This window comes from Corythoichthys intestinalis, chromosome 19 (assembly GCF_030265065.1).
Source record: "Corythoichthys intestinalis isolate RoL2023-P3 chromosome 19, ASM3026506v1, whole genome shotgun sequence".
In the NCBI taxonomy this organism is placed as follows: domain Eukaryota; kingdom Metazoa; phylum Chordata; class Actinopteri; order Syngnathiformes; family Syngnathidae; genus Corythoichthys; species Corythoichthys intestinalis.
This window is the reverse complement of record NC_080413.1, coordinates 15,305,763-15,330,507: the sequence shown is the minus strand read 5'-3', so window position 1 is coordinate 15,330,507 and position 24,745 is coordinate 15,305,763. Positions and strand designations below refer to the sequence as shown.

The 24,745-nt window shown below is 38.3% G+C and overlaps 1 protein-coding gene across 8 annotated transcripts in view; it reads left to right on the top strand.

The window, feature by feature from the left end:
• utrn (utrophin) overlaps nt 1–24,745 on the top strand; it is a 327,279-nt gene that overhangs the window by 237,554 nt on the left and 64,980 nt on the right. For 7 of the 8 annotated variants that reach the window (XM_057822866.1, XM_057822869.1, XM_057822867.1 and 4 more), the window contains 3 exons: nt 1,231–1,291; nt 19,898–19,959; nt 20,309–20,383. In XM_057822866.1, the coding sequence (XP_057678849.1) occupies nt 1,231–1,291; nt 19,898–19,959; nt 20,309–20,383 (198 nt within the window). Of the gene's footprint in view, nt 1–957; nt 1,209–1,230; nt 1,292–19,897; nt 19,960–20,308; nt 20,384–24,745 lie in introns of those variants that run through there. The other variant, XM_057822871.1, reaches the window with a different exon arrangement.

Sequence of the window (24,745 nt, the reverse complement as noted above, 5' to 3'; positions counted from 1 at the left end):
GCCTGTTTTTGTTGGTGTTTTTTTTTTTTTTTTTTTTTTTGCTTCTAACCAAGAGTTTAGACTATTTTACGTTCAAATCTATATTAATTCTGCGATTTAAGCATTTATTTGCAAGAATTTTCAACTTAAAAAGCTCTTTGTTCAGTGACGGGCACCACGTTGGATTAAACAATACGGTAACTTTGGCTCGAAATATTTACGTAAAATGAATAACTGTTTTTTCTTTTAATCAAGAATCTAGACTGTTTTACGTTCATATCAATAGAAATTCTGCGATTTAAGCATTTATTTGCAAGAATTTTCAACTTAAAAAAGCTCTTTGTTCTCGGATGGCCGCCATGTTGGATTAAACAATACTGTAATTTTGGCTTGAACTATTTCAGTAAAATTAATAATAACTGCCCGTTTTTTCCTTTTAACCAAGAATCTAGACTGTTTTACATTCATATCTATAGAAATTCCGCAATTTAAGCATTTATTTGCAAGAATATTCTACTTAAAAAGCTCTTTGTTTTGTGATAGCTGCCATGCTGGATTTTGTATTACTACACAATAGCGGAATTCAACCTAAATAAGTTGTGATTATATGTAGAGAAATACTAATTTTGCTTTTGTTGAGTAAAATTAAAATTATTCTGCATGATTTCCGCAAGTATTAAGTTTCTGATTTGAAAATTGAGTGATTTATTAACCGTTGAAAACTTAAGTTGCAAATTTGATCGAAAACTTTTATGATATGTTAAATATTGCTATTGATCATGAAAATATAGGGGATTATCTCTGCATTTAGTGATTTTTGTGCATCTAGCATAAAATTTGAGAATTTTCTAGCAATTTTAAGTTTTTTTATACTTGTTTAAAAAACACAGAATAAAAATAATTAATCAGGATTTTATCAGAGAACAACTTTGAATTTTTGGAATATATGCCTAAGGGAGGTGTCTGTTTTTGCTTTAGGTCACTAGCGGCTTTGGTTTTGAAAATATTCTAAGTTTTTGGAAATAGGCACCCTACGGATCGGCTCCAAGCACTGTTTCCTGCCAACTGATAGTTAAGTCTATGATATATACATATAGTTTACCAGTATACTGCATATATAAATAAAAGAACATGGATAAGAGAATATTTACTCATAAAAAGCTAAAAAGCAGCCCTGCTCAGTAATAATGCATGTTCAGGTAGCGTTGGCTTATTTTTGACTCTGATCATGATCTTTCTTTGTCTCCCTAGCGTCTGTGCAGCTCCCCTGGCAACGGGCGGTTTCTCAAAATAAAGTTCCATATTACATCAAGTAAGTGTCCAGAAAATGTGGGGCGTATTTCCTAAAATAGGGTGGTTGGCGGTCAGGTCCGGAAAGGCCTTACACTCACTGTTACAGGCGCTGACCCACATTTACAACCTATATTCGCATATTTGTGTCAATCAATTGTATTAATTTATTGTAAAAAAAAAAAAAAAGTTTGAATGATCATGTTTCAGTGCCATTGACCACAATAGATGTTCAATCTATTTGAACTGTGAATCGCAATGAAAATCAATGAGTTAACTCCTCTTTTGAAGCAAAATAACATCATTTATCTTGTTATTTTCCATCCGCAAGTGTTACTTTCGTGTGCGTAATTTGCATTGCAAAACGCCTAAAGAAAAAGTGACTTCAAAAATAGCTCATTATCATTTAAATGTTTCTTCCGCGCACTCATTATAACAAAGACCTCCAGCGACCTGTCATATTCAGCGCCCGTCATCAGTTCGGTCCCCCAAAACAATTGTCGTTCTGCTGATTTGACGCCAAGTGTGCATGAAAATGCCAACGTGTCCGCCTGGTGAATAGATAACACCTGCGACAATTTAAGCTTGAGGTTTCTGCTTCACGTTCACTTAGTTTTTTACGCTGCGTCTGGTGAAATGCGCGCAGGTATAGTTTGTAGGTACCTTCGTTGAGGAATGACCTCATTATCCTTCAGTCATCCGACCACGTTTTGTTTATTTAAACTGCTGACTCTCTCAGGCAGTTTGATTCATTTGTTTGAGCACCGTCAGGTTGGTCTCTCTTAAAAGAAGCTCACATTCAGATGGTACTAATTAAGGTACTGTAATGCCCTCACATATGGGCAAAGATAACTACACTTACTAACATAGTTTCAGTTCTTTATTGATTAGGACAAACAAAAGAATAAAATTAGAAAAGAAGCTGTAACAGGCCACCAGTCAAGCTCAAATCCCAGATTGTAATATTACATATGAAGTAGGTCATGGTCTCATCAAAGCCACAGCTATCACACAACAGCCATTTTCACCGGTGCAACCCCCTTCGCTCCCGGCCGTTTTACTGGATTTTGACTGATTTTGCAAGGCCCACAGAACATTCTATTCTATTACTATATAAACATGGAACCCACCAAAAGAAAGATTAGACTCTCTTCTTTCAGCAGGAAAAAAAGTAAATTCATATCTTTTTCCATTCTTTAGAAATCAGCATTAGAAAATAGCTTAGTTTGAGCAATTTTCCAATTTCTGATGAAAAAACAGAGAAATTGAGCTTTTTGTGAAAGCATACATTTCAAACATAAGTTTGACTTTAACACAGCTATTTTTTGCTTCAGTTAATATAAGACGAATATAGGACGGCCCTGATTCTAAGACGACCCCCTCTTTTTGAAGACTCAAGTTTGAAAAAAAGACTTTTGGAACACCAAGTTAATTTTTATACAGAAAATAATTACAGTACATCTGAAACAAATGAGTGTAACAATATATTTGAGAGAAAAAGCATGTTATTTTGCCTCATTCAAACCTTAATATCTGAACATTTAAATATGTAAACTAAAGTGCAATCACATTCGTAAATGAATGGCTTCTGGTTTTTGAAATGCAAATAAACCAATGTATTGTGATAAACAACAAAATTGCAATAACTGCATTAACCATCAAATTGAAGTCTAACTGTAACTGTAGTCTTGAAACAAATCTGAATAAGGAAAAACATTGCAATAAAATAATGCAAACTGGTTAAACTTGAGAGTAGCTGAGATCTGTCATGACAGAACATCGCTTCAATGATATCTGGCGCCATCTAGCGTCGTGAATGGGTATAATGTCTAGACCGCGAATATAAGACGACCCTCACTTTTTCAGTCTTATTGCAATGCAAAAAGCACCGTCTTATATTCGGGCCAATACGGTACATCCCAAACATCTGAATAATGTTTTCCTTTTACAAAATAACATAAGACAAAGAGAGCTTTTGATAGCAAAGTAACACTTTATTTACACATAACTAACTGAGAGATGATGCTGTTGTGGACGCGACAGCAGAGTAAACTTTTCCCCCATCGCCGCCTGTCTCATAAAGATGGATTTTTTGAGTCTCTGCGGGGTCTGCTCGGCGAGCAGCACGGACTCAACGGCATCATCCGCTGCACTGGTGGTCCTGGTCGTTCTGCTCGCTCGTCCAGCGCCTGGCATCCAGGGCGTCCTCTAGGTTGTTCTGCTCGGTCGTCGGCTGCCTGGCATCCTGGACGCCATTCGGTCGTATTCCGCCGGCGCCCCGGCCGTGCGGCCCGGCCGTTCGTTCCCATTGAATCGGGTTGCAGGTCCTACCAAATGTGCTACTGCCCTCCAGTGGCCAGTTTTATTACTTTAAAATGGATTTTCAGCTTTGTGCTTTGGAGCTAAATTGAATCAGAACCCAGAGATGTGTCTTGTAAAAAAAAAACAAAAAAACAAAGAAACGTAAAAGACATATAAATATGTCTTTGGGACACTGAAACAATTAAAAATTGAACGTATTTATACGTTTTTGGTAGCAAATCCGTTAGAGTTATTACGCTTTATAAAACCTTATTATTTATTTACATTTAACTCTCATCTCACAGGGTTTCCCCCAGTGTTTTATAAGCGTTTATAAGACTTTTATTGAAAGAGTAACTGGTAACAGTTTATTTGACAGTAGGCATGTGCCGGTATGACATTCTGACGGTATGATAACCTGAAGCCAAAATATCACGGTATCAAGGGGCTGCAATTACAGCTCTAAAATGTGTTACTTTGAGATATCAGGGTATTAAAAAAAAAAGTTTTTTCATTGAACAGGATTTTTATTTTTCAGAACATATTAGCACCTTGGAACATAAGTATAATGTTAAGTTTAAATAAGTAAAAAAAAAAATAAGAACATGTTCTAAATAAAATTTAAATAAATGCAGTCCTTTAGGTGAGCCTGAACAAACAGCCGCAGCTCAACATTATTACCATCAGAACAAAAATAATTGAATTATTTTCCATAAAAACCATGTGCGTATGCCGTGTATCATGTTTACATTATACACACTCTCTTTCTCAACACAGACAGTTGCCAGAGAGAAAAATAACACATTTTACCACCACTAGACACACTAGACACGCTGGAGTTTACACTCGTAGCTGGTGCGAAATAATATTGGCAGTATTGCCTCCTCGGCAGCCACCTCCGCAAGCATGTTTTACATGTTGGTTGTCTGTAACTTTTCTGTAGACAAAGTATTCCCATACCAACGATTTCATTTTCGTCGATGGGGGGAAAAAAGTTCAGGAGTTCCACCTCCTCCAGCCATCGTGTAGCACAGGTAACTCATTTTTGGGACTTAAAAAAAAAAAGGTTATACCTTAGACATTGTATGACGGAAAACTTTTGCAGTTTTGAAACCTTGACGTTTTCATACAACGGCATATCTTGAAACCGTAAATCAGCACATGTCTATTTGAAAGTGGTGTCATTAGACTGCTATTAGACTGTCACAATTAGGACATGACACTGTTGTGAGCATTAATGAACACCTACGACAGATGTCATTAAGTGTCATCCGGCAAATTATTTCATTTTTGAATGGTTAAAAGGTCCGGACTAAACATACAGTAAGTATTTACTAGTATTTACCAATTGTGCAAGTTCTGATTGATTGGTTGGCTAAATACTTATTTGCCCCACTGTAAGTATTTAGTCAACCACCAATTGTGCAAGTTCTCCTACCTGAAAAGATTAGAGAGGCCTGTAATTGTCAACATGGGTAAACTCAACCATGAGAGACAGAATGTGGGGAAAAAAACAGAAAATCACATAGTTTGATTTTTAAAGAATTTATTTCCAAATTAGGGTGGAAAATAAGTATTTGGTCACCTACAACCAAGCAAAATTTCTTGCTGTCAAAGAGGTCTAACTTCTAACGAGGTCTAACGAGGCTCCACTCGTTACCTGTATTAATGGCACCTGTTTTAACTCATTATCGGTATAAAAGAGACCTGCCAGTCACACTCCAAACTCCAGTTTGGCCAAGACCAAAGAGCTGTCGAAGGAGACCAGAGACAAAATTGTAGACCAGCACCAGGATGGGAAGACTGAAGGTAAAACACTCGGTGTGAAGAAATCAACTGTGGGAGCAATTATTAGAAAATGGAAGACATACAAGACCACTGATAATCTCCCTCCATCTGGGGCTCCATGCAAGATCTCCACCCTGTGGTGTCAAAATGATAACAAGAATGGTGAGCAAAACTCCCAGAACCCTCTTATATTCCTAACCATAAAAAGAGACACATTCTGCAGCAGGATAGTGCTCCATCGCATACTTCAATCTCTACCTCATAGTTCCTCAAGACAAGGAAGATCAAGATCCTCCAGGACTGGCCAGTGCAGTCTCCAGACATGAACATCATTGAGCATGTCTGGGGTAGGATGAAAGAGGAAGCATGGAAGACGAAACCCAAGAATGTTGAGGAACTCTCGGAGGCATGGAAGACAGCTTTCTTTGATGTTCCTGATGACTTTATCAATACATTGTATGAATCCTTGCGAAGCCCATGGAAGCCATACAAAATATTAAATTTGGATCTCACAGCACCACTACTTAATTCGCTTATGTTATGTAACATTTTTGTATTTGAAGTACATTTTTTGTTCAATTTTCACACTACTTCCTGTAGGCGACAAAACTTTTTTCTTTCCAAAATTTGACCTTTATGTCTTCACTAAATGATAAATCTTTTTTTCAGTGAAACAAATATGTTTTTGTACATTCATCATCATTTGGGAGGGTCTTAGCTTTCATATGAGCCATTTCCGAAACCAATTGAATAATTAAAAGTCAGGTTATTAGCAATTGTTTCTACAAAATGGATAAGCGACAAGACTTTTGTCAGGGACTGTATATCAAACTCCCATTTGACACATTAAAACCGTTCAGACCATGAGGATACTCAGATTCCCATTCTCTGTGTCTAAGCAGCTGAACAGCACTAGTGAAAAAATAAAAACGTATTCCGTTCAAATGGTTTGACGTCTATCGCCGTCAATGGCAGCCACGGAATTACAATAGAAAAATCAGTAAGAACCACTTGAACCAGAAAGACTCACGCTTTGTGTGGACCAACGGGGATGATAGGATGGTTTGTTATTACTCGCGAGATAAAAGCATTTGATCCCAGATGTGTCCGACCACTGAACCTGCACCCGCCCACTCTAATAAACAAATCAATGGAGCAAGTGTACAAAGCACACGTGCGCATCACACCATTGGGAATGCACGTGAACTCAACTGAAGCGTGAATTCAGACAAATCCACATCCCGAACATCGTCAAAGATTTTATTCAAGAAATGATCGAATTGGAGCGTATTAAAGGCTGACTTAGAATCTACTCTCGCAAGTCCCTTTTGAATGGTCGTGACATCTTTCAGGACACTCTGGTCCCCTTCTGCTTTCATATCTTGCCACTTCGTTCATGGGCGCTGACAAAAGGGCGACTGATTAAAAACGGCGCCTTGTCCACCTCCTGCGGCGAAGCTGATCCAAGCGCCATATTGGTGGAGGGAGGGAATTAAACTCTTCCATACAAATTCATTTGGCGCTGGCTGTCGAGTGCTGGCAGCCTGGCGCGACGCCCCATTTAAACTGGTTTGGCAACCGTGTTCAGTGGGCAACCTGTGTCTTAGGAGGAATGCAGTATCAAACTTTGGAGCTTTATCCCTCAGATTTTTGCCGTTTTTGTGTTCCTTCTGTAACGCCGTGTATTAAGATGCCAGAGCTATTCCACTAGTCTTTGTACAAAATGTCCCAAAAATGCTGTTCAGTCTTTTCCAGTTTGAAAATACGGTCTAATTCCTTATACCATTCTTACAGAACTTTCCCAAACTAAATTTAAAAACATTCTTCGTCATGGTAAAACTTCCTCCCGCAAACAGAAAATCGAAACCAATTATTCAAAATATCTTTTATCTACAGTATTTTAAGACTTGTGTGAATGAAAACACAATTAAACTAATTATTATTCAGATTTTAATTTTTTATTATTTCTTAAATATGAATTGTTTTTTTTTCCTGTTCAGCTGCTTAGACACGGAGAATGGGAATCTGAGTGTCCATATGGTCTGACCAGTTTTAATGTGTCACATGGGAGTCTGATATACTCCCATTGTGATTGTTCATTAGGTTTTGTTTATGAGGAGAAAGCAGCATGGGTTATGGGGGACTGAAAAGGAAGGAAGCAGACAGAAGAGGAGAAGAACAAACAACAACAAGAAATACATTATTACACCACTATGCTACTTATGAACAGAGTGGCGCTATCTTTAGTTAATTATATTTATCCGTGGACACCATGTAATATCCACAAATATTAATTCTAGGGCTGTCAAATGAATAAAATTTTTAATCGAGTTAATCACAGCTTAAAAATTGATTCATCGTAAATTATCGCAATTCAAACCATCTCTAAAATATGCCATTTTTTATCTGTAAATTATTGTTGGAATTGAAAGATAAGTAAAGTAGTGATTGGAAATACACCACAACGTGTCAATGGCGAGTTTTAAATTAATTAGAGATCGAGCCAAGGCAAAGTCTGCGTTTTATGTGTATTTTGCATAGCTTTTTTGATTGGGAAAGCCAGTTCTCTTTGAATTGAGCGCTTTTCTTTTTGTGAACATTATTTTTTTGAGGGATAGGAATATTATTTTTGTTGTGCTCTCACTAAATGATACTGTAGCGACTTAACTGTTCCGCCTAAATGCATGATGGGACGTCGGGCAACCATGACTGTAGTGGCTGCAAATGGTATACAGTATGTTCTGCGTTGTGTTCAATTAGGCGTGTTAAGAAAAACATCGTCTCCTCCTCTGCCCAATTGCATGATGGGAAGTTGGGCAACCATGACTGTCAGTGGTGGCTGCGAATTGTATACAGTATGTTCTGCGTTGTGTACAATTAAGCATGTTAAGAAAATGATGGTTTCTTGCTCCGCACAAATGCACGATGGGAAGTTGGGCAACCATGACTCTCAGTAGTGGCTGCAATTGGTATACAATATGTTCTGCGTTGTGTTCAATCAGGCGTGTTAAGAAAAAGACATTCTGATGTCAATGAACACCTGTGTCCCTTGCATTTTTCTGCCTTTTCGCTCCCAATGTGCTAAAACAGCGTCATTGTAAACTGTAGTGACGAGATTTGTCGTTCACTTGAGTAAACGAATCCATTCCGGTTCGTTCAGTAAAAAGATTCGTTCAAACAAATCGTTCAACGAATCGTTCGCCCCCCTCATCTCCCTCACCGCCCAAACGAATCGTTCGGTTACTGAACGGGAAGTGACGTTGCCGAACGAATCACCAAAGACCGCTTCGCAGTATAACTGAACGGGAAGTGACATTGCTTGGTCCCTCCCTCTCTTCCACATTGACCACTCGTCGTAGTTTCAGAAATGAGTGACAGGCGGTATCATTCTGCTTTCACAGACAGCCTCGTCTCCCTCCTGCTGCTGCAAAAGCGAGGGAGAACTTCCGCGTCGTCTGTCCTAGTTCTATGGGCTCAAAGTCATGGCTCGTGCTTGCATTTCGATTTAGGACACGGTTAAACATTTTCCTTTTGTGAGGGGAGTAGGGGGCGGGGGCGCACGGACTTTCTTTAGCAGGTTCTTGATCACACATGCAATCACATATACAGCATGTTTGCTGTCACGAAAATAAAAATACATCGAAAGTTTAATTTCTGAATATGGAACGACCAACACATCATATTTACATCTCGCTCTGTTGTATTTTTGTTTTTTAGTATTAAGATGATCGTGTTGAATTTTTGCACTGGTATTAATAAATAAAATAATCCGGTCAGCTCCCCTGTCGTCCCCGCATCTCAGATCGTCAAATGCTGACGAGAAATAATTGTTTGCTCTTTACGATGTCGCCTTTCTACTCTCATTAGTCTGTTAAGAAAAATGTAGACATATTGCAACATCTCCCGTGTCCGCGTGCTTTGTTTTTGGGCGCTTGAGTAGCACATGATGGACGGATTGACATAATTTGTCAAACCAACCAACACCTGACACGAAAAAAAAAAAACACTCGGGAAAAAAATTACATGTATATACAGTTTCATTGCAAATCAGTATTATGGTGATCATATTGTTTTTTTGCACTGGTATTAATAAATAAAATAATCCGGTCAGCTCCCCTGTCGTCCCCGCATCTCAGATCGTCAAATGCTGACGAGAAATAATTGTTAGCTCTTTACAATGTCGCCTTTCTACTCTCATTAGTCTGTTAAGAAAAATGTAGACATATTGCGACATCTCCCGTGTCTGCGTGTGTTGTTTTGTAGCACATGATGGACGGATTGACATAATTTGTCAAAACAACCAACACCCGACACGCTGACACGAAAAAAAAAATAAAACACTCGGGAAAAAATTGACATGTATATACAGTTTCATTGCAAATCAGTATTATGGTGATCATACTAAATATTTTTTTCTGTGCACATATGAGGTAAATATCGCTGCCATGAAGCCTCCATATAGTGATAGTTCTCTGCCCGCTTCACTGCCGCACTCAGCAGCTCAGCTTTTGCTTGCCTCGTAGCTACCCGTGTTTTAAATTACTGTAAATTTGATAGTATGTCGTCATAGGCAGTCACGAGTTTGTTGAGAAAAGTACTACTCTAAACAATGCTCGCTAGATTTGTGTGGTGTTTTTGTCTGTTTGAGCAGCATTTGATAGGCTCCACGTTAACAAATATGTGACAAAGTCATTTCCTTTCATTTTCTGATTCGTTCACCGCATAGTCATTACTGGAAAATCAAGTTAGCAGCAAGCTAGGTCAGGAACCGGAGGACCGAGTCACTGAACGGGAAGTGACAAAACTCAGTCTTGCCCCCCTGCCTGCACGCTGGCTGCTTATTGGCCACACGTGGACGTGAGTGACAAACGCCCTGATTCTGTTTCCGCTCCCTCCCCTGCCCGCGATGAGGCTGGCGTCTGATTGGTCGTGTGCAATGTCAGAAGACGCTGCCGCTTGCTCAACGCCCTCCCACGCAGCGAACAAGCACCACCTTCATAGAACGAATCAGTGCAGATGATGATTAGTTCGGTCTCGTTCACCAAAACAATTCGTTCAAAAAGAACGAATCGTTCGCGACCGATACAACACTAGTAAACTGGGGTCATTCCGTGCATGCGTTAATTGTGTCAAATATTTTAACGTGATTGATTTTTAAAAATGAATTACCGCCTGTTAACGCGATAAATTTGACAGCCCTAATTAATTCTTAATGAATAGAATCATTTAATTGATACTGACACCTCAACAATACACAAAATAAAATTAGAATTAAATGTTTAACTTGACCCACTTTACATTATATTTTCATTCATTTTCCGAGCTGCTCATCCTCACAACTGGGGAGCTGGAACCATTCCCAGCTAACTATGGGCAGTAGGCGAAGTATAGCCTGAATCGGTAGCCAGCCAATCGCAGGGTACAACAGGACAAACAACCATTACCAAACTATTACCTACAGACAATTTAGAGTGTTTGTTTAGCCTACAATCCATGTTTTTGAGATGCAGGGGGAAACCGGAGTACCCAGAGAAAACCCAGGCAGGCACGGGGAGAACATGCAAACTCCACACAGGAAGGCCAAAGCCCGGGATTGAACCCTTGATCTCAGAACTGTGAGGCAGACATGCTAACCACTCTGCCAACCAGTGTTGTTTTCGTCAACGATGACGACAATGAAAATATCTCGTCAACGAACATTTTTTTTGTGACGGTGACGAGACGATAACGAACTAAATGTGTGTTTATGAGACTAAAATATAACGAATCGAATGCAGGTTTTCGTCTCCTCAAGACGAAAACGAGACGAAAAAGTGCAATAGTTTCTGTCACATGTTCACAATATTTGACATTTTATGTGTAGTTAGCCTGCATCGTATCAGTGTCTAGTTGTATCACTCATGACGTGCTACACCCTCCCTTCGAACACTAAATAAAACTCGTAGCGTTAGCGTAGCATTCGTGTTGGTGTTTGAGCATCCTCTTAAACATCCACTTAATTTTTTTTATTTTTTTTTACTTACAGTTCGTGTCATTCAGGTGGGTATAATTAATTGAAAATAATGTACTGTTTTCTGGCTGAGTGTGTACTATCACCAAGTTGGTTTTGTCCTTGTAGGTAGACAAATGTACCGTTTTCTGGCTGAGTGTGTACTATCACCAAGTTGGTTTTGTCCTTGTAGGTAGCCGTTACAATATGTGCTATTCTGTCAAGGTTCATTCGAAATAGTTGGAAACCTTTATTTATTTTTTAAGTAAAAATTTTTTAAAAATTTCTACAAACGAAACCTTTTTGGCAAACGTCGACTATAACTAGACGAAGACAAACACATTTTGAGATGACTGAAATATGACAAAGACTCGTAAGTATTTTCGTCCAAAGACTAAGACGAAAATTAAAAGGGCTGCCAAAAACAACACTGCTGCCAACGTGCCGCCACACACCGTGCCGCCACCTTAAATATTAATGTACATTAATTATTAATATACTTTATATGACCTTCTTCTTCTTATATGACTTCTCTGCTTTATCACACTGTTGTCTCTTCATCCACTCATTGAGAACATTAGCCACATTTTTTAAGTCACATTTTGGCCGAAGGTTTTCAACCACCAAATTTTATTTCGGTACAAATATTGACAATTTTTCTGGATCGTTATTAAGAATACACAATTGACATTTGTGTCAGTCAAGAAGCACAAAAAAAAGATCACAATGAATTACCATAATTTTAGGACTATAAGGCACACCTGACTATAAGCCGCAGCTGTCCTTATTGTATTATGGGATATTTACACCAAAAGATATTAGCCTGCAACACTTTATATGACAGCAGCATCATAAGACTGTCATAAGACCCAATGACCCACCATGAAGCTTTGAACCAATTGGCTGCAAAGCTTAATTGCTTCAAGAAGCTTTATTTGGCCGTCACTGCTCCCTTGAGGGATTGACTCTTAATACAAGTTGATATGCTGCTATTGACGGCGATGCAGACAGTCAACGTCGCTGCCACCTGCTGTCAACACCGTTGTTGTCCAACATGCCTCTAAGCATGCATTGCAGCACTTCAGATGTAAATAACAATCAAAATTAATGTTCTGACCTCATTACTTCTTCAGTTACTGTTCCAGTTTCATTCATTTTTATTTATGGTATTTGGTAACACTTTATTTGACAGTGATGCCATAAGACTATCATAAGACCGTCATATTTATGACATGGCACAGTCTTGAGCAATCATGAATGCTTATGACAGATATCATTTTGTGTCATCTGGCAAATTATCTCACTTTTGAATGTATGTAAAAATGTATGTCCAGCTGGACATAAATGGAGGTAATGACATAATTTGCCAGATGACACTTAATGACATCTGTCATATGCAATCATTAATGCCCATGATAGCGTAATGTCATAACTATGACGGTTAGAGGCGTGTGAAATTTCCGATTCTTAGATTATCCGTGATTCGGCAGTGGAAGATTTGAGAACGATTCACAAACATCTAAATTCCGATTATGAATTATACTAGTTAAAGTGGAACTAAAACACAGTCAGGTCTTCGGGATGCAGTAAGGAACGGACCGAGGGTAAATATCATGTTCAACTCATGCCGCTAGATTTAAAAAAAAAAAAAAACAATAATACCTGACTGCGGCTGGCAGCTGCTACAAACAACGCCCAGTTCCTACAAACATATGCCCACATACGGCTACTGTAGATATCACATATATGTAGAACTAGATGCGAAATGACAGACGACGGCGCCATTAGAACATATATAGAGAACTTTATGCAAAATGACAGACGACGGCGTTAGTAAACAGCCGCCATCTTAAAGCAGTAGACTTCTCTAGAAGGCTTTGTTGTAGCGAAGCTAATTAACTTTCAGCAAAATCTTGACTTGAATCTATCTTTAAATGATGAAACAGTTTTATAATAATAATAATAATAATACTGCATTTTATTTATAACACACTTTACATTTGAAAACCAAATCTCAAAGTGCACATTGCCAAAAAAGAAAAATAATAATAAATAAAATAAATAAAAAGACTAAGAATAAAAGAGAACAAGCAAAATAGACACAAGCACAGATAAAATCAGATACCAATCAGATAAAAGTAAGACAGTCAAATAAAATTAGCTAGAATAAGCTTTTTTTAAAAGGTGAGTTTTTAGTCCTTTTTTAAATGCATCCAACGTCTGCGGGGCTCTGAGGTGGTCTGGGAGGGCGTTTTAAAACTTTGACATGTCGAAAGTAGACAGAAGGGAAATTATGGAACAACGGGAGCAATTTTAACAACTTTAACGGTCGATTCATAACATTAGTTGAATGTAGTTTAAAGCTGCTGATTCAGAATGGGGACTTGAGTATTTTATTTTCTGTTTTTAACTGTTAACTTGATACTGAAATATTAGTTTGGTTTAGCCTGAGAGGATTTTTGAACAATTTTGGAACTAATGTTCAAAACATTAAAAGCAGGAGGGGGGGCTACCTGAATCATCGATTTATAATAGAATCGGAGCCTCTGAATCGTAATCGAATCGTTAGGTGCCCAAGATTCCCACCTCTAAAGACAGTCTTTATGACACCCCTGTCAAATCCAATAAATCAACAAATAAGCTGCAATGGACTATAAACCGCAGGATTCAGAAAGAGGGGAGAAAAGTGGCAGCATATAGTCCGAAAATTAAAGGTAAATGCAAGGCGTTCACATTACAGTGCAGTTGTTTCATCCCCATCCTATTTATTTATAAGTGAACACTTTTATCATATCTGGCAATCCAAGTGTTCATTTTCAGGATGTCTTTCTTCAAGTTTATTTCGACTTTTACGTAATCATAAACATTGGGGTACACAAAGGCAAATTGTGTCACAGTTTAAATAGCTGGGAAATCTCGCTGATGCTAAAGCAGGTCAATATTCATGCATTTGTTTGTGTTGCTTTGGAAAAGAACTAAATGATCTCGACGAAGGCTCAAATGGGAATATAAATGAGCATCAGTCTGAAGGAAATAAGTTGAAGTGACACATCTAAACTTTTTGAGATCTATCTATATCTGGCAGGAAGCTCCTTCCAGTAGTCATTCAGTCTGACTGACGACATTTTGCCGCTGCAATCAGGCAAATTGGCTAACAAATTAATTAGACTGTGAAGTTTATCTACAAGTGGATGCATGATGCAAACTGTGAAAAAGGTGAAAAAAACTAATTGTAATCTTCGGGAAAAAAACATGAGGCAGACATTTTTATCTACTTGCTGCAGTCTGTGCGTTCTACTCAGTAACCTCATTTGATTTGTTGATGCTTACTGAGTAATGGCATTTAATAATGACGCTGGAGATAAAATGTCAGCATCCCCAGTGGCAATCGCTGTCCCTTCTCATGGCCTTGGAATTCTGATGCAGCAACAAAGACCTTTTCTGGACCACTTGTCGTCATTATGCATTCATTTGAATTTGGTGGATATCAAAGGAAAGAACATTCAGTGACATTTCGAATCGATCATTTATTTTTTTTCAGGGTTTTTAAACCCTTAAAGGCCTGTAACATGAAGCAATTGCCAGATAATCCCAAAATTTGAAAAATACGGTCCTAATTGAACCTTTTTTTTCAAATTTGTAAAAGGTCAAAATGAATATGCGTAATAAGCACTCTAATAAGCGATCTATAACCCTTGCTAAATCTTGATTTTTTTTTTGTTTTTTGTTTTTTTTGTAATGGAACCTGCAGATGCATGTGTTGACTTGCAAGAAACTTCAAAAATTCGGACTTACTCTCAAAATCATGAACTACTCAGTGTATCAAATGTGATGCATTTGGCTATAAAGGGTTAAACTCATTCGCTGCCATTGACTGGATAGACGTCCAGTCCATTTTAATCCGTTTTAATGTTTTAGTTAGTTTTAGTGTCACATAAAACTGTTTTAGTGTTTTTTTTTTTCTTTAAATTATACTTTGAATCAATTTCGGTGAACAAAAATGTATTTTCAATTCTAGTTTTTGTCATTTTGTTCATTTTCGTTAACGATAAATGCCTTGCTGAGGAAATGTTACCCATAGGACCACTTGTTCGACTGCTTCGACGCATTCAAACTTTAAAAAATCAGTTTCTTTTGAAAATCTTGCGACTTATAATTCACATTTTGGATAAACTTCTACTTGTATTGATGAAACATTTTAGTTGATAACATTCCCTCAAACCATATTTACATATTTTAACCTGCTGACCAGCGTTGTTTTCGTCAATGATGACGATAACGAAAATATTCCGTCAATGCGCACTTTTTTTCATGACGATGACCAGATCATAACGAGCTAAAAGTGTGTTTTGGGAGACTAAAACGTAATGAGACGAAGGCCAGTTTTCGTCTGACGAGATGAGAACGAGACGAAAATGCGCAATCGTTTCCTTCACATGTTCACAATGTGTGACATTTAATGTGCAGTTAGCTTGCATCGTAGCAGTGTCTGCTTGTGTCACTCGTGATGTGCTGCACCCTTACCGACTCACCAGTGTGTCATCTCCATTCTTCATGTAGGCTTGCACACATGGTAAGATTTGTTTTCTTGGCCAGAGAGAATATGCAATGTTGCTTTACCCTTTAAAGGTCTATGCTGAGTGATCATCACACTCTAAATGTAACCCGTAGCGTGACCATAGTATTCGTTTGTGTTAGCATTAGGCTAAGATTAACGGCGAGCGTCCTCTAAGCTCTCGGACAAGTTTTTTTACTTACAGTTCATGGCGTCTAGGTGGCTATAATTAATTGAAAATATTGTACTGTTTGTTTCTGCTGAGTGCGTATAATCACTAAGTTGGCGTTGTCCTTGTAGATTGATGCTACAATATGTGCTCGTTTGTCAATGTTCATTTGAAATAGTTCGAAACCTTTATTTATTTACAGTTTTAATGTTACAGAAGAAAACATTTTTAGTAAACGCCGAGTAAAACTAGACAAAATTAGTCTTGACTTTTCATCAACAAAAACTAAACAAAGACAAACACATTTTGAGATGACTAAAATATGACAGAAGCCCCTTTCACAAACATATCACGGTTAATTTGCGTGTAAGCTGACGTGGGATTTACTCGCATCATTGCTTTCACGCATGTAGAGATATCCCGGGAATGACGCGGGTTGGACTTTTTCACAGACTTGTCCCATGTTGCCTAGTGGTGCTCTCTGTGTGGGTAGGGCTGCTAGCACGATTTTATAACCCGGACATTACGTCATTTTTGGTCGGCATCAGCTGTCACAATGTTGGTCAAATCGTGTTTTGTTACAGAGCCAGTTGTGAAATCGTTCCTGTTGTGTAACTGCAGCCAGTTCAACCTCATCAAGACTGTATTTAAGCCAGGCGATCCAAGAGAACGGTGCCGAGATATTAACTTGCTGGGCGCCATTCGACACCTTGTACTCTGGAATTCCGTGCATTTACTAACTTGTTCGTCTAGCCGCCCTTGTTTTGAAATCCCCTACGTTGTGCTGGTACTTGAGTGTATTTGTTTTGTTGTCTTATCAGTTTTCTGCCTACCTCTTAGTTAGCTAGTATTATTGATCCCCGTCAACCTACTGTCACGAACCCATTGTGTTATTCCCCCTTTCCGCAATTGCTTGTATTTTTGTATTTAATAAACCCTTAAACAGATCCCTCCATTGTTTTTTGCTTTGAAGTACAACCTTGTTTCCACAGTTGCACACCCCAACACCAGCAACAAAACCACACATTTTCAAAGATGGACAATGGACTCTCTTCTTCGGGGCTATGATGCAGTTACAATTTAATTATGTTTTCAGTTTAAGTTAGCAATTTCCAGCTTGCTATGATATTTACGTCATCAGCCATCGTGCTGCGACCCAGGAATTTAACGCTTGCTTTCACATACGCTTCATCCCGGTAAAGTCCCAAACTTATACTAAGATGCGACCCATTAAATGTCCGCCAAATCTGTCAGTCAGTCGACCCGTAAAATTGCTTTCACATACAAGCCCAGCCCATTAGGTGTATGTGAAACGGGCTTAAGACTAATAAGTATTATCGTCTATAAGACGAAGACGAAAATGACAAGGGCTGTCAAAAACAACACTGCTCCTGACTTAAACATTTATCATCACAATAAATCTGACATATTTGAACATTTCACGACGAATTCAAACTTTTCCAAACTCTATAAATTTGCATCATTTCGCCTCGACATTAACTCTAAAACAATGTTTACTTTGCATTTCTTTAGATTCTCATGTTTTTGAAAAAATAAAAGGCTTCATTTGATTCTGACTTCTTCATCGCTGCCAAATGAACTGCTAACCTTCGAAGAAGAAACAATTTGTCCCCATCCCACCCACACTCCCTTCCTTCTGTTTTTATCTAAACTCCAGCATCTTTGTAGCTTACGTTTCTAAGTTTGTCATGGCGTTCTGACAGCTCCGCTGTTCTCATTACAGCATTCATGAGCAACTGATTTACACACAAGCGGCGCACCCTGAGTGTTGACGCCAACACCACCACTCTTTTGTGTAGCGAGGCGACCGCGAGCCTCCGTCGTTATGAGCAGTGATAGGAGCAGCTTGCGCGCTGCAGTCTGCTTATTTATTAGGCTCTATTTTATTCGTAATGGGGTAATAAACAAGCAGGAAACGGAGCACTGCAGTGGGTTTCTATTGGTGTTAACCTATTTCCACACCGCCACCTTTTCTTTGTACTTTGGTTATGATGCTTGAATTTGTTTGCATTCTGCTGTATCAGCGCTGCCTTTGCTCAATAAGACATTAAAGATGCTGTAAAGTAAATTCAAATTTATACTTTAACTCATTCACAGTTGCTTTTTTACAGAGCTTCTTATCCCATATTGTGAGATATTTTAAATAAGTTTTTGTATTTCAAGTGGGGAGCAGATGTACAGAGTATCACAAAAGTGAGTACACCCCTCGCATTTCTGTAGATATTTAAGTATATCTTTTCATGGGACAACTCTGACAAAATGACACGTTGACGCAATGAAAAGTAGTCTGTGTGCAGCTTATATAATAGAGTAGATTTATTTTCCCCTCAAAATAACTCAAAATATAGCTATTAATATCTAAACCCCCGGCAACAAAAGTGAGTACACCCCTTAGAAACTACGTAAATCCCTAAATGTCTAAACTGAGTACTGCTTGCCGTTTTCCCTCCAAAATGTCATGTGACTCGTCTTTTCTGAAGACGCTACACAAGAAAGCCTGCAAACAGTTTGCTGAAGACATGTCAACAAAGCACATGGATTACTGGAACCATGTCCTATGATCTGATGAGACGGGCGGGCTTTCTTGTGTATCGTCTTCAGAAGAGACTTCCTCCTGGGGTGACAGCCATGCACACCAATTTGATGTTTTTTAATGTTTCAAATGTATGTTTTTATTGATTTAAAGCTTTTAACTCATTTGCTCCCAAAAACATATACAGTGGGGAGAACAAGTATTTGATACACTGCCAATGGGAAAACCCATTGACAGTGTATCAAATACTTGTTCTCCCCATTGTACATATTTTTAATTGTTTCAGTGTCTCAAAGACGTATTTATACGTCTTTTACGTTTTTTTTTCATAAGTGACATCTCTGGGTTGTGATTCAACTGAGCTCCAAAGCACAAAGCTGAAAATCCATTTTAAAGCAATAAAACTGGCCACTGGATGGCAGTAGCGCATTTGGTAAGACCCGCAACCCGATTCAACGGCAACGAACGGCTGGGCCGCACGGTCGGAGCGGCGGCGGAAGGATGCCAGGTGGCGGACAACCGAGCAGGACAACCGAGAGGACGCCCGGGATGCCAGGCGCTGGACGACCGAGCAGAACGACCGGGGCCACCAGTACAGCGGAAGATGTCGTTGAGGCCATGCTGCTCGCCGAGGAGACCCCGCAGAGACAAAAAAAAAAATCCATCTTTATGAAACAGTCAGCGATGAGGGAAAAGCTTACCCGGCTGTCGCAGCAACAACAGCGTCATCTCGGCGACAACAACGTCATCTCTCAGTTAGTTATGTGTAAATAAATTGTTACTTTGCTATCAAAAGCTCTATTTGTCTTGTTTATGTTACTTTGTAAAAGGAAAACATTATTCAGATGTTTGGGATGTAACTAAAGCAAAAAATAACTGTGTCAAAGTTATGTTTGAAATGGATGCTTTCACAAAAAGCTCAATTTCTCTGTTTTTTTCATCAGAAATTGGAAAATTGCTCAAACTAAGCTATTTTCTAATGCTGATTTCTAAAGAATTGAAAAAGAATGAACTTACTTTTTTCATGCTGAAAGAAGAGAGTCTAATCTTTCTTTTGGTGGGTTCCATGTTTGTATAGCAATAGAACAGAATTTTCTGTGGGCCTTGGAAAATCAGTCAAAGTCCAGTAAAACGGCCGGGAGCGAAGGGCCTTGCTCCGGTGAAAATGGCTGGGCGTGAATGAGTTAATAATGTGGTTGATTTTATTTTCAAATCTTTTATATGGAATATGGAACTTACTCAGTGCTTATTGTTGTATTCTGTTGTTCTCAGCCACCAGACGCAAACGACCTGCTGGGACCATCCCAAGATGACGGAACTCTACCAATCACTTGGTAGGAAACACAAGTAGACATTACAGTACCTTCCAGTCACTCAAACTAAAACTGTAATTGTAAATCACGTTTTATTTGACAAAAAACTCGAATAACAGTCACAGCAAGTTACCACTGTACACACACACATTGTATATTTTCACCACCTTCATGTTAATATCCACCCACAATACTGCCGCCACTACTGTTAATTACCAACTATTGTTAATGGCGGCCTAAACAAATACCCACTGAGATGGAACCTCCTAATTATACAGTTCATCTCCTTTTGCAGTGATTTACAAAGCAAAATTCCGCTTTTACAATGAATGGTGCTTGAATTACGGTTTGTTTTCCAATTTGTCTTTAGCGGACTTGAACAATGTGAGATTCTCTGCGTACCGCACTGCCATGAAGATCCGCCGACTGCAGAAAGCACTTTGCTGTAAGTCAAGCAGACACACACAAATGTCACAAAATGATACGCTGAATTTGTTTTTACTCTAGCAAAATGCACACTATCAAAAATATTAAAAAGGGAAATTAGTGCAAAAACTTGGGCAGCACATTTATCTCCACATTACCTTGATACTTCGACAGGAAATGGTACTGTTGCTAACATGCTAAGCGATGATCATAAACATACCTGCTTTTATTACTTTTATTTGATTAAGTACTAAAGTAACACAAGTAGTAAAAGTAAATATCTGGGTTTATTTATTTTATTTTATTAAGTACTAAATTTACATAAGCAATAAAAGCAAATAACTGATTTCAAAATTTCTATGAAGTACTAAAAGCAGGTATGTTTATGTTTATCAATTAGCATGTTAGCAAAAATACCCTTTCGCTCCATTTGCCTTTTGCTAACACTGCAAAAATACCCTTTCCCTCTATTTGCCTTTTGCTAACATGCTAATCGATAATTATAAACATCCTTGCGTTTATTGCTTGTGTTACTTTAGTACCTAATAAAATAAAAGCAGGTAAATTTATGATTATTGATTAGCATGTTAGCAAAATACCATTTCCATTCAACTGCCATTTTACCCTGCACAAATCGTTTTGTCCCATGTTGGCCTTGCTAGGTCTTCTAGCTTATCCAGAAAGCTAAACATCAATGAACAAACTTCACAGACAACAAGTGTGCAATCAAGCTGACCATATAATTTGTGAAACGGCAAGATACAGAAACCATGCTTAACATACAATTTGTACACTATTCATCATCCAATGCTATCTATATTGTACACAACGATTAGCATGACTGAGTGTTAGCAAATTGCATCCACGTTAACACTAGTGATCAGCATAATAATTCATGTTTTAGCACATTAGCTTTCGTATACATGAAAGAAACGTGTGTCTAAGAAAGCGTTAGTAACACTTTTAGGGGCATGTATATTGACCAGGAATCTTGTCAATATTAAATATGAAAAATATTTATCTCCTAATTAGTTTATCCCATTTGTTGCCTAACATCATTTCTACTGTATTATCTTGAGCTGACACAGAATAAGTCCGTTAACTGTAAATGACTATAGTTGTCATGGAGACCATCCCTTCAACACTGATAAGGGTGACGGCCTCACACCACATGCGGTTTTCGCATTCCGTTCTGTATCATTACAACCCTAACACATAAGTAGGTAGTAAAGTAAAGAAGCATATTACAGTCTCATGGTGACAAAACAATCATTCACCCGGGTGGCAATGTTATAATAGCCCCCCGCCCTCTGAGCCTACCCAGCTGTCTCCCTCCGAAAAGATAAAACAACTCAGTGCAGGTGCGCTTTGGAGCTCGTGCGCATCAGTATTTGTTCTCGCCTGCTAATGAGCTGCAATAATTCAATCCCATCATTTTTGCACTATTGTTTTTCAATGCCCGTAGCGCTTTGTTGCCGGCACGCATTAGCCTGATTGATTCCAAATGTAGGCCATCCAATTCCGACTATGATTCCATACAAATAGCCACAGGTTTCTCCTCTTCTTTTTTCAGTGAATGCCTGCTCGTGTAATGCGTGTGAATGACACATTTCTACACAAAAGTGCATGACAGGCATAGTGGAAAATGTCTAATTGGGTTAAGTCCGTGCCAGGGGGACTTGAGTGGCACAAGGAGGTAGCGTTTCTGTGGGTATGTGTGACTGGAAAACTACCAGACAGTGTGTGAAGTAGGGCTGCCATCAATTATTATTGTGGTTGTTGATGAGTCACCGATTAGTTTCTGATGATCGTCTCTGGTGGTCGATCTGCAGCAGGTGGGGCTCGGCTAGAGCTCTTGTTCTCTGCATAGTGATTGGATAATCTGTCTGATGCTGAACCATAAACGGATTTTAAGGGGGGCCCAGGCCGCCGAAAAGTGTAATTGCATGTAATTGACTTTCCTATATATCAGTACTTCTCAAATAGTGGGGCGTGCCCCCCTGGGGGGGCGCAGAACGATGCCAGGGGGGGCGCATGTGTCCTCGGGGAACATGCTTTTTTTTTTTTTTTTTTTTTTGCCGTACTGGAATAAAGTGTACTTGCACATCCACTCAGTGGGTGGCAGTGGCGCTCTCATTTTCAGAGTGCGTGCAGTATTTCTGAACTAAGGAAGAGCACTCAGCACACAGAAAACAGATATGAAGAGCAGTGCGCCGCTGCCGTTTTCGAAAGCCGTTTTCCGACCGTACTCCCTCAAGCGACCCACTGTCTTGTCCGGTTCTCACGTCGCCGCCCGAGAAGTGCCATTTAGTGCTTGGGATCGTCACGACGACCGCCCTCACCTACGGTTCTACCTCGGCCGCCGAGAATGCGCTTTTTTCGGGCCGTTTGCCTTTTAGCTTTGACTTTTAATACAGTGGGTGATGAGGAAAGACCACTGTTTACTGTGTCTAAAAATAATTATAGCGGACAGCCAGAAGCCAAATCAATTAAGACGCCACCTAAAGACATTCGACCCCAATCTCATTGATAAGCCGCTTGATCGTTTTTCAGCGAAAACGTGCCGAATATTGCCAACAATCGTCCTGCTTTGTCAGTGTTATATCAGTAAACCAGTGAGCATTGTTAGCATGGTCATTGCAAAATAACTCCACACCATTGCAAAGGAGGTAATACTGAGTGTGAGCTGCAAAAATAGAAACTGTCCTTCTGTCCAAGGACACTCTTTTTTTCTTTTATTCAGTTTTGTTTTTTCGGTCAAATTTTTTGGCATATTGTCCTCATGAGTGAATGTTTCTAATCAATTTGAATTTGTTATTATTGACTGATTTTATTACATTTTATTTTTCTGTATCAAACGGTCAAAAATGTACTTTGAGTGTATTTTTACAGTTTGAATGTGACTTTTTTTTTTAATTCAGGCAAATTGATGCTGGTCAAGTCTTCTCTGTTACAAACAAAACAATGTTAATAAAGTTATACTTTATTATAAGTTGATCTATGTTACTTTTTTTCTTTATTAGAAAAAAGGACACAATGTTAGGCAGATGCGTATTTATAATAGTAATTTTATTGACAAATGATAATATTTACAGTGGCGGCAGAGAGTTTGGGGGGGGCGCGAAACATTTACGTCTTGCTTGGGGGGGGCGTAACAGAAAATAATTGAGAAGCACTGCTATATATAAAAGTTGTAAAGCAATAAAACTGCAACAAAAATGAATGAAATGAACAAAAAAACATTTTTATAATGGGTCGAAATTATTTTTCGAGCACCTTAGACAGTAATTTGCTTTGCATATAATTTAAAAAAAATATATATATATATATATATGTGTGTGTGTGTGCGTGTGAGTGTGTGTGTGTGTGTGTGTGTGTGTGTGTGTGTGTCTTTTAGAGAAAAAAATATTTTTTAAAAGGATTTTTTTTCTTTAATTGAATTTTTTTTTTTTTTTTTTTTTTTTTTTGATTGAAGCAACTTTTAAGGGATTGAATGATTTAGACACAAATGTCCTAATCATAATATGGCCCAAACACAAAAAGGATTGCTTCAATTAAAGAAAACTTTTTCAATGAAAAATTAAGTGTTCAAAACCAAATTTCTCAATCAGAAATATTTTTTTTCCCATTCAAAAACTTTTTTCTTTGATTGAAATTTTTCTGTTTTTGATTAAAGTGATTTTTCTTTTTGATTTTTTTTTTTTTAAGCAACTTATTTTGCGATTGAATAATAAAGAGAAAAAAGTCCTTGCCAAAATGTTGCCCAAACACAAATCAACATTACTTCAATTAATAAGTTGCTTCAATAAAAAAATAAAAAATAAAAAAATAAAAAAGCTTGACTTCAATCAAAAAAATAAATAAATAAAATAAAAATTAATCAAAGAAAAATAGCTTTCACATGCATTTTTTTGAGTTTCAAATTTATTTTTGCATTCAAACACTTTTTTTTTTTGATTGAAGCAACCTTTTTTTGGTTGAAAATACATATTTTGATTAAAGCAACTTTTTTTATTTTTATTTTTTTGAATAATAAAGACACAAATCTGCGTCCATATGGCTCCGTCCACGGGATACAATTTTTGACTAGAGTAACTACATTGACCCCGGCTCTTGGCGAAAAGTATTGCCTAAGCAGCCTGGTTTAGAATTCCCCTCAAGAATAATGGGAAACAAAAAACGCTCATTGTCAACTTATGTTAAATATTCTTGTACCGTAAGTTAATTTTATTGCTGACACTGCGTTTTGGGGTCATCAACATATCCTGACCCCCCCCCCCCCCCCCCCCCCCCCCCGCTCAGCCCCAAAAGTCAAACTCCACCTATGGGCTGAACTCATTTTTGAGCGACAGCAATCTTGTCGTGTTTACATCTGCGGGAT